Source organism: Lipotes vexillifer, unplaced genomic scaffold (assembly GCF_000442215.2).
Source record: "Lipotes vexillifer unplaced genomic scaffold, Lipotes_vexillifer_v1.1 scaffold397, whole genome shotgun sequence".
NCBI lineage: Eukaryota > Metazoa > Chordata > Mammalia > Artiodactyla > Lipotidae > Lipotes > Lipotes vexillifer.
This window is the reverse complement of record NW_006772681.1, coordinates 3,763,957-3,774,961: the sequence shown is the minus strand read 5'-3', so window position 1 is coordinate 3,774,961 and position 11,005 is coordinate 3,763,957. Positions and strand designations below refer to the sequence as shown.

The window sequence follows — 11,005 nt, the reverse complement described above, 5'->3', positions numbered from 1 at the left end:
AGGGAAAGCAAAACTCAGAGATGAGCAGGGCCTTGCTCATGGTCACCTGGCAATTCACTAAGCCTAGCAGATTCACCTCCATGTCTAAAACTGGTCTGAGTTTCTCAGTTCCCTAAAAATGTTCTCCCCCTTATGCACTAATTTCCCTCCTTGTTAACTCAATAAAGTTTTCTTTGGCCCTTTCCCCAAACCCCTTGTCCTGGAACCAGGACATTTTCCCAATAGACAGTGGGATTGACAAACCTGTGGGGCTGCAAGGTGGGAGTGAGGTAGAGGCATGGCATGCAATGAGGCTGAAAAGGAGACAAGAGGCAGATCCCTATACAGCTGGGCCTTAGGGAGGATCTTACATTCAAAGAATTACCAATCTGGAAGGAGCTCCCTCAGTTTTCTAGTGTAGTTCCTCACCTTACAGAAACTGAGCCCAGAAAGGGTCAGGAACCTGCCCCTGGTCACACAGAGGCAGAGCCAAATGCTCATGACTCCCAGACTACTGCTTATGGTATTTTCTAACTTATTTTCTCCTTTACCTTCTCCCAACTGAAAGTAGAGCTTCTTAGCTTCTCCATGCTGTGGATTAGGGGCAGGGGGAGGAGAATGATATACTAGGAAAACCACTGGACTGAGAGTCAGAAAGTTTGGGAGCTCTCTGTGGGACCTTAGATAAGCACCTGCATCTCTCAAACCTTAGTTTCTCCATCTATACAATGGGAATAATTACACACCTCACAGAGTGGTTATAAGGATTAAATGAAATAGTGGATGTGGAATGTAATTTTGAAACTACCTGGTAGGATAGCAAGCTAAGGTGATATTATCATTACTGTCATTAACATAAATGGACAGCAGATAAAAACTTTCTGATGCAGATAAAAGAGAAGTAAGAGTTAGCAAGAAGGAAATGGTCAGTGGTGTAGTGGCACTGGTTTGCATTGGCTAGTGAGAGCTGACTGAATCCATCTCTTCCCAGCTCTGTTCAGAGACGTTAAGATGGGTAGCTTTGAAACTGGCCAGGATGGGAGTAGTTACAACCTAGAAATCAGAAAATGCTACAAATAGAGGCTTGTCTCCACAGAAAGATTATTGTTACACATTTACCAGCATATCCCTACAAACAGTGTGAATGGCTGATGCATTGTGGTTTCCTGAGGATTCAGATTCTAGAAGATTGTGTGTAGAGAGTGAGAGGTAGCAAAAAGCTTGTGGGAGGACAGGAAGTTCCAGCAGCAAGTTCCCTCAGGAAGAACTGAAGCCAGAGCTCAGGAAATAACCTAGGTTGTTGTGACACCTGAGTTGAATCTCTGAAGAACGATGGTAGGTCCCAGAGGCAAAGAATGGTCTAACAGAAAGTACCAACCTGTAGACTGTAATGACTTGGCATGTAGCCATCCCGGAAGTAAACCACAGCAACTTCCTGGCCGTCCCTAGAACACAGGGTGGAGAAAGCTGTTGTGTTAAATTAAAACTGATGTGTTCAGGGACTTCCCTAGTGGCGCAGTGGTTGAGAATCCGCCTGCCAATGCAGGGGGCACGGGTTCGAGCGCTGGTCCAGGAAGATCCCACATGCCGTGGAGCAACTAAGCCTGTGCGCCGCAACTACTGAGCCTGCGCTCTAGAGCCCGCGAGCCACAACTACTGAAGCCCGTGTGCCTAGAGCCCGTACTCCGCAACAAGAGAAGCCACCACAATGAGAAGCCCCCGCACCACAACGAAGAGTAGCCCCCGCTTGCCCCAACTAGAGAAAGCCTGTGTGCAGCAACGAAGACCCAACAGAGCCAAAAATAAATAAAATAAAATAAATAAATTTATAAGAGATAAAAAATAAAAATAAAATAAAACTGATGTATTCAGTGGTTCAATCTATTTCAGGGTGCATCAAAACACATTTGGCTTCTTTCTTTGAAAGTCAGTCCACAGGGGTAGCCTGAACAGGGATTCATTGGAAGTATGAAAGTAGACACCCACACACCATCAATGCTTCCACTAAAAAATGGAGGTATGCAGTGGGGAATGCTTTCTAATATTCCAGATCTAGAGTCATTCTAGTAAGGCCGAAGGCAACCAGAATCAAATTAGGTAAATTTTTTAAAAGTGGGCTCAAAATTAATGAGCAGCAGAATCATATTGCTATATATAATCATACTGCTAGCAAAACACACTTGTATTTACACTGCTTAAAGTAGCTGATTTTTTTTAATGTTAGGGGGTGAGGGTGGGGAGATGCAAAATATGAATCTAGTTAAGCCACATACTGTCTTTTTAAACTTCTTCCCCTTTTCTTTGATTTATTTGATATTGTTTGATTTACCTGGAAAGTAAATTAATGACTTTGTTTTGTTAAGATAGAAGCACACTTTGAAAATAGTAAGTGGTATTGTGAAATGCCAGGAGGTTCTTAATTTTAAGAATCACACATTTCCAGGTCTAAATATGTGTGCTGTAAGCAATGCTACCCAAATATGTGATACTGAAGTCACTCGGTGGTGGACCCTGAAGGGAAGCACGGGGCCTGGCTTGGAACACAAATCCAGGCCCTTTGAGGTCTTGCATGAGACCTCAGAGAGCAACTCCCAGACCAATCAAAGAATGAGCTGGCTACTCCTCTTCCTCCTTGACTGCCCAACCCAACTGCCCAGGTCTGACCTGACTAGCCAAGAAGGGCAAGAACACTTTTGGGAGCCCAGAGGCATATGAAAACCAAGGTTATGCAGAATGTCAATAGTTCTGATATAACCCGTTAGAAGCAGAACTTGGCTTGTCCAAAATTTCCTGGGATGGTGGGATATTTTCAGAGTTCACCCTAAAGTTCAGAGAGAAGGAAGCAAGCCATCACATCTCCCAGAAGAAAGGATTATTTAGGGGAAGTGGGCAGCAGGATGAGTTTCCTAAATCAGCCCTCTATTGGATCCTTGGGGAATGCTCCCTGGACACTTACATAAACAGTCTTCGGTCCTGGTCTAGAGACCCCTTTTCAGAGACATCTTCAAACTTTCGCCGGATTACATGGATATTCCTGGGAAAGATGGGCAAGGCTCAGAGTGGATGCTCTGTTCTGAGTGGCTCTCCCCAGTCCTGGGGCTACATCTGGAGGTCTCCCCTCCTTTACTTACCTGGCCAGTAGCTCATTCTCTATGGCACGCTGGTCAAATATATTCCTTTCCTTCTCTTGGGCAATCAGTAGCACCCGAGCGCTGGGGAAAGAGCACAGGTGGCCCAAGGTGGCTACAAATCTTGTCTTCCCTCCATCCCACCCCCTCAGAAGTGAGAATGAGAACACGGCTTCCCTGAAATAGTAGATATTCTCTCTACTCAGGACTGCCTCAGGCATAGACACCTGAGGCTACAACACATTATTTCCTGAATATAGAAAGCTTGAAAAAATGGACATGTCTCTGCCCCTTCTCCAGTAGGTAGATGAAATATTGTAATGATGTCAATCTTCTGTGCAAATTAAAATTTAGATTTAAAACCATCTCAAAAACCCAAGAGGACTTTTTCTTAGAATTTAACATAATGATTCCAAGTTCTTCTGGAAGAATAAAGAGGTGAGAGTACTGAAGAATATTTTGTAAAAGAACAATGCTGGGAGTTAGGGGATAATGACCCTATTGCTAGATTGTGAAGCATATAATAAAAGAGTGTGTGATTCTTTCAAAAAGAAAAAAAAAAAGAATAGCTCAATGGAATCCTCAACGGAATCCTACAGAAACATTATAGAGAAAACTATGAATCAGGCATTATCTCCTGGGGCCTCCCAACATTTCTGTGAGGTACACAGGGCCACGTTTGGTCCCACAGTATTAATGGGATCACTGGGGCTTACCTGGCCTCTTCTTTTCTGCTTATCCACATGTTTCTTAAAGGAGCAAGAGCTCAAGGACTCAGGGAAATGCTAATGCCAAAGAATTGTTTGTTTGGCTACCAACCAAGCTGTTTTCAGTTGTCAAGAACAGGTCCAGGTGTCTCCCACCAGACTCTCTTAGTGTCACTGCTCAGCAGTACCAAACTCCATTTTTGCTGTAGCTGTATTGCTCTGTGCCCAAGGCTTCTTGCTGAGCTCTTGGGTGGGCAGACTTGGCTTAGGATTTTAAGTGTGGATTCCTGACCTCCCATACTTGGCCTCTTGTCTATCTTTGCTTCTCCCTCCCTCAGCTGAACCTCTTGGACTATACTCTGCCTGACTCCTTTCCACTTAGCTAAAACACAGGTCCTAGTACGCCCCTTCTCCTGGCCTGCCTGAAATCTCTTGAGGTCAGACATGACATTAAGCAGTCTTGGTTTTGAGTTGGGTATCTGAGAGACGACCTAGAAATGGTGCTTTCACAAGCCATCTTGCCCTGAGAGAGTCCCGAGGGCCAGTGACCTTGCTCTTTACTATGCAGCCTGATCTGCTCTGCTCATGAGTGGGAGGTGGCACTTGGCCCAGGCTGGCCCACCTCCAAGAAAAGGTGGAGGAAAGGCTGTAGGTTAAAGTGGAGCTGCATGCTCTGGGTAATGAAGCCTCCTGCCAAATAATCGGACTCGGACTCGGAAAACGTATTCTACCTCCTCCTGCCTTTAATTCTGAGCAGTCTCTTGACAGCAGGTCTAGGAAAGTTATCAGCTAAGGGAGGTGAAGCAGCAGTAGCATGCTGACTGGGAATGAGGACTCCAGAGTCCCAGTGCTGGCTTTGCCAGTGATCTATGGTATACCCTTGGGTAAGTCAGTTCCTTTCCTTGGGCCCTGATTTCCCCATGTATAAGATAAGGGTGTAAAATAAATCATAGTTCCCAACCTTTTATATCAAGAATCCCCTTTTCTTATCCCTACTCATTCTAACCACACACACTATATTTAGAAAGAGTTTGAATAAATGTCTAAATTGAAATCATAATTCATTTTCCTGGCTTAATTTTAAAAAATTCTTTAAAAACGTATGAGATAATTGATGAAAATTCATCTGCTCTACAAATGCTCGCACCTCAGTTTTTCAGTCTATACTATGGGACCATTCCTTTCAGAAGAACAGTGTAGTAGAGAGAACACAGGCTTTAGGGGCAGATAAACGTGAATTCTAAACTTACTAGCTGTGTGACTTTGGGCAACTTATTCAACCTCTCTGAGCCCTCCATTTGCTCTTCTGTAAAACAAAACTCTTTAAATGGTAGTAATTATTACTATCATTATCGTTATTATTGAAAGTACCACATAATGACCCTCACTGAATTTTTTAAAGCATTTTTCAAATCTATGATTTCATTTAATTCTTACTACCACCCTTTTAGGTATTATCATTACCCCCGTTTTACAAGTTCGGAAACTGATGTTCAGGGAAAAGAACAGACTTTAGCAAAGGTCATATTTGGGTCAGCAGAAGTGCCTATTTGACTCTCAAAATGAGGGAATCCACTCCTGGCTCAGGGACCCCATAGCTCCTACCTACCAGTGCCTAATTCTGAGCACACAAGTCTTTTCTCTCCATGTTATTCACAGCCTGGCTACAGAAATCCTCTGCAGCATTCGTCTATCAGCAGTTCCCTAGCTGACCCATCTCCTGGCTTCACTCTTAAAATACAACCTAGCCAAGAGTTCTACTTGACAAAATATTTGTCTGATGACTTCCAAATGCTCAGAGTCTGAGGTTTCTTGAGTCTTAGTGAGGCTTAATAAGCCCAGAGAGGCTCTCTTGGAGGCAATAAGGTGATTAAGAATGCAGGTTCTAGAGGGAGATGGACTCTGGGCTCTACCACCAACTCACCACTTGACCTTGAACAATGCACTTCACTTCTCTGAATCTCAGTTTCCTCACCTTTAAAATGGGGGAGATGAATAATATCTACCTCAGAGTGTTTGAATTGAGGATTCAATGAGATCCTGTATGTGAAGAGCTTAGCACAAAGTGTGGCACTAGTAGGTGCTCATTAAGGGTAAACTATTAATGCTATATTAACATAGCAATAACTGTTAGTACAGTGGCCGCTCACTTATCCAGAAGTCATATCTGGAACATCTAGCATCTTTACACATCTGGAACACGGTTGAGAAATAGGAAGGAAGCAAAAAAATGCCTCTGAACAGATACAATAAAATTCCTAAATCAAAGTTTATGCATTTACTCATCAAAGAGGCCCTCACACTCATTAGACGCAAATATAACAGATCATTTGCTTTCCCAAACTACAACAAATCAGAAAGGAGGTATAAGGATGGCAGCGGAGATTCTAAATTCAAGCAAAGTGACAGCAGTAAGAAGTAAGAGCTGTTAGTAGGAAAACAGACAGAAAAACTATGAAAAAAAGAATAAGAGCATAAAGCCTAATAACTGGGGCCATTAGTGCAGGCAAACAACCTCACATGCCTCTCTCACTCTAGGTAGCACCCCTGCATTACATCAAGATGCAATCACTGACTGTCATAACGATCACCTGTAGCCAATGAGAAAAGATTAAATTATTATCAGCATCTCTTATTTAAGAAGGAAGCCCAAAACTCCATTAAAATAATTTTGGTACTTCAAAGTATAAGCTTCTATTTCAAGAAAAATTCCCTCATGATTTCTTAATGATGTCAGGCAAAGAAGTTGCTGCATCTATGAATGCTGAATCTAAAGCAGGATTCTGCTGACACTTTTTCTTCCCCTTACTTGGCTGAGCCGTAGAGTTCCCAGGCTTTGGCAATCCCCATGGCCAATCCCTTGCTGGGATTATTGGAGAGGATCTTGGCAGCTTCTTTGGTCTTACCCAGGACATTGAGAACATGTCTGTTGAAAGAGAGATGCCTAATTAGTAACTGGATGGACCTGGAAGGCCCTTCTGCCTATGACTCATAGACAATTATAGGAACATCACTTTGAGAGTCAGCTGAGCACTAAAAAGCATCCTACCATCATGCTCTTGTAGGATTCACCTCAGGCTGGAATGTGTTGGGCTGCCCTAAGCCTGGCCCCTGGTGTACATGCCCAGAGGAGCCCTGAGACCCTGTGTTTCCACTCCACACAAGCCTCCCAATGAAATGAAACCCCTTTACCTGAGCTCCAGGTACTGTCTGGAATCCAGCTACAGACCATCTGGAATCACAGCAACCTGGAGCATCACTACTGACTAGAAGTGGATGTTGCTAGGGTCCAGCGCTCAGAAGGGAAGTCCCTGTTCCCTCTCTGCCTTGGATTCTGACCTCCTTTCAGGCCTCTTTCTTACCTCAGGACCCTCACAGATACTGTTCCTTCTGCCTGGAATACTACCTTGTACAATGATGGGGCAGGACCAGATGAACCCTGAGGTTCCTTCTTTTTCTGACACACCAAGACTTAATTACAAGCGGAAACTGTGCTACGAGGTGGAAACACATGACCCAAGGCCCAGGAAGGCACAGTCAGCATTGGAGATCCCTGCCCCCACCTATGATTGTAGGCTCATCAGGCTGACACCTCACTAGTGTGCCCAAGATTGCCCAAGGGACCCACCGATGCACAGCAGGGGTCCGGGAGGCTAGGCCCCCAAAGCTGGCAGAGATGGTGTTGATTTCAATCTGTTTCAGGGTTGCAGAGCCATCTGCGTTGCGCTGGAACATGTAGTCTGAGCGATTCAGGCCCAGGAACACCGTCTGTGGGGAAAACTGAAGGCTGAGGACATTTGCCCAGGGGCTGACTCTGAGGGCCCAGCCAGAGAGCAGACAGGTACCATGAACTCTATGCAGAGGTGCCAGCTAACACTCCCAAACCCAGTGGAATCATTCTTTGGGACATTCCAGGATTGGCCACTAATGTATAAACCCAGTGGGGACCAATGAGAGGCAGATTCCCATGAGCTCAGGGACTAGGCCAAATCCTTCTGGTTAAAAAAAAAAAAGAGAACGAGATGGGAGGGGCAGGTCCCAGACTGGGGTGAAGTGGGGAATGGTTACCTGGGCAATGCCCTCTTTCAGGACTTGCTTGTGGATGTCAAAGAGATGAGCAGTAAAGTTGTCCCTTTTGATGGTGCTGAAAGAGGAAAGAGAGTATTTTCTAGGCTACATCAAACATTAAAGGTCAAGGATTTCCATTGTCTCCTGAATCCTCTCTGGGTCTACTGGCTCAAAATTGAACACCCACACCAACCCTGTAGAGAACAGTGGTTTAGAACCCAGCTTTAGAGCCAGATGACTTGGGTTCAAATCCCAGCTCTACCACTCACTACTGGGCAACCTCAGACAATCATATCACCTCTATGCTTGTTTGCCCATCTGTAAAATGAAGAGGAATATAATTATATTTATAACAGAGAGTTGTAGTGAAGAGTAAATGAGATATTACATGTACAGAATTGAACATAGTGTGTGGTCCCAAGAAGAATTCAAAACTGGCATACGATATGACCATTCTGTAGTTGGTAAGCTTTCTAGCTGACCTAACATTAACTCTCCGTAGCTTCCCCTATGTTCTGGGACCTCCCAGGACAAGTCTTTTCCACCTCTTCCATGGCAGCACTCAGAGATTAGAAGACAGCAGTTATGCCCTGTGCCCCAAAAGGTTTTTCTGACTCAAGCTAAGTATCCTAATTTTTTTCTTCAACCAGTCCTTATATGATGTGATTTCCTCAAGGAAGCCGTCCCTATCTCGGTCAGATCCCCCTGGCATGCACTCTCATAGCACTGTGGACCTCTCCTTTATAGCACTGATTGCAGTTGTAATTTTCCATTTTATTTGTGTGATGACTAGTATTGTCTCTCCTATTTGACTATAAACCACATGAGGATGGGGACCATGTCTCTGCTAGCTCATCATCATGGACCAGTGTACTACTGTGACATGTGACATGAGGTGGGACCCAGCCAGTATGGTTTTCTGGAGCCTTAGGAAGAAACACCCACAGGTAACTAACTTGTTGCCTCTCAAGATTCAGGGTGGTCTTTGCATGCCTGCTCAAGCCTAACTCTCAGGCTCACCTTGTTACAGGGACCCCACTGAGCCCATGTAGCTCAGGCCTGCCCTGAAGTTCCTCTCTCCCCAGCCAGCTCTCATGGGGTTCTGCTGCCCTTGGTGAAGAGGAGAGTTCTTAAGCTGGGATTCTCCTAGGCTGCTATTCTAGCTCATGTGACCCTGGGCCTTTTCTCCCTTACAAGCTAGGGTTTGTGTGTATTTCAGAAGAGAGGGTAATAGGGAAGACGGGGGTTGCAGAGATGGGCTGCAGGGAAGGTCTCACACATAATTGCAGCTTTAGGATAAAGGTCATAAATCAGGCTGCTCATATTTCCCACAATCTAGAATCACAGGTACAAAAGCTGGGCCCATCCCGAGAAAGATCTGAGGAAAAGGTGGTGGAAAGGTTTGTACATTCAGGACTCAGTGGGTTTTTAGCTCCAAGTCAAGGTTTCCAAACTTCTTACCATTATGAACCTTTCTCGTGTTCACCCTCACACCAATGTGCACATTTTTAAAAGATTTTGTGGGAACTTCGCTGGTGGGCCAGCGGTTGAGACTCCGAGCTCCCAATGCAGGGGGCCCGGGTTCAATCCCTGGTTGGGGAACTGGACCCCGCATGCCGCAACTAAGACCCAGTGCAGCCAAATAAATAAATATTAAAAAAAAAAAAAAGATTTTGTGTTTAACAAAATGGTTCTTTTTTTTTGAAAAATTAATGAGACATGCAATCATATACACACACACACACACACACACACACACATTTTCTCTCTACATACACACACACACACACACACACACACATATTTAATTCTAATTTAATTCTAAAATAAAGAAATTTCCCTTGCCCCAGGGCCTAAAGGGGAAAAAAGATCAAGGGAGAAGAGACAGAGAGGGGGAGATAGAGTGAGTCATTTCAGGGGTTCTGTATCCTCGTGAACTGGGTGTGGCCCAGTCTGCACCCTGTCCCACCCAGAGATAAGAGGCCTGAAGTGACAAGAAAGGGTCACTGCTTAACAGAAGTAGGAAATCTGACTTAAAACCCATAACCCTTCCTGCCCTCTGTTTTCTCTAAAACTAGGTTGACTCGCCCTAATTACAAATGGAAATTTCAGTCTTCAAAGCATGGGGGTCAAGGGTCAGAGAATCACAGAATGTCAGTGTTGGAAGGGACCTTAGATTTAGGCCAACCTCCCATTTTACAGATGAAGAAATTGAGGCCCAGAGAAAGAGAGGAACTTGCTTGAAGCCATATAAATAAGTGGTAGAGCCAGGGTTAGAAGCCAGGTCTCCTAACTTCTATTCTACAAATTTTTGTTTCTCCTGGGGAGTACCTGTCCCCCACCCCACCAAGTCACCTGCCTGAGTAATAGCTCGTGACTCCCCAGTCTTCCAATCTCTTGGTTCTAGCACCTCACAGCCCCCGAAGCCCCACTGCCCTGTACCTGGAGAGGGTTTGCTCCAGAAAGGCAGCGTTCTGGCTGACAGCATCCACCAGCAGGTTGAAGTCCATTTGTACAGCATAGGCCTGCTCCAGCAAGGCACTCGGGACCAGTGAGGGGAAGAGTGTGAATGGGGCATAGCTCACCACCTGATTGAGGAGAGAGAGTGGGCACGGGTAGAACACCTGTGAATGGGTTGTCTTCCTGCAAACATAACCCCATGGAAAGTGTGCCCTACATTTATTGAGGACACACAAACTACAGAATAGTGGTTACCTCTGGGAAGGGAGGGAGAACAGGACGAGGAATGGGTATAAAGAGAACTTGCAGACTTTGTTTTTGGCCATTTTGCTTCTGATCTTTTTTCTTTTTAATGTAAAGAGATAAAATATTACAAAGTCTAGAAGACAAATAAACCAAAAAATTATTGAGCATTGACTGTGTGCTCAGCACTGTTTTAAATACTTTACGTGGATTCATTATTTAACCCTATGAGAAAGATACTATTATTACTATACCTAATAAATAGATAAGGGAACTAAGTCTCAGAGAGGTTAAGTAACATGTCCAAAATTATATAAAGCTAATAGGTGACACTGGGATTTGAACCATGAATGTTACTAAACAACAACCACCACACACACACACACACACACACACACACACACACACACACACACACAC

The 11,005-nt window shown here is 44.5% G+C and overlaps 1 protein-coding gene across 2 annotated transcripts in view; it reads right to left on the bottom strand.

Moving 5' to 3' along the window:
• GSS (glutathione synthetase) overlaps positions 1-11,005 on the bottom strand; it is a 32,819-nt gene that overhangs the window by 5,283 nt on the left and 16,531 nt on the right. Inside the window, exons 3-9 of one of the 2 annotated variants that reach the window (XM_007447789.1) lie at positions 10,325-10,470; positions 7,883-7,958; positions 7,443-7,582; positions 6,624-6,740; positions 3,111-3,191; positions 2,936-3,013; positions 1,358-1,424 (exon numbers count right to left, since the gene is read on the bottom strand). In XM_007447789.1, the coding sequence (XP_007447851.1) occupies positions 1,358-1,424; positions 2,936-3,013; positions 3,111-3,191; positions 6,624-6,740; positions 7,443-7,582; positions 7,883-7,958; positions 10,325-10,470 (705 nt within the window). The remainder of the gene's footprint in view (positions 1-1,357; positions 1,425-2,935; positions 3,014-3,110; positions 3,192-6,623; positions 6,741-7,442; positions 7,583-7,882; positions 7,959-10,324; positions 10,471-11,005) is intronic. The other variant, XM_007447790.1, reaches the window with a different exon arrangement.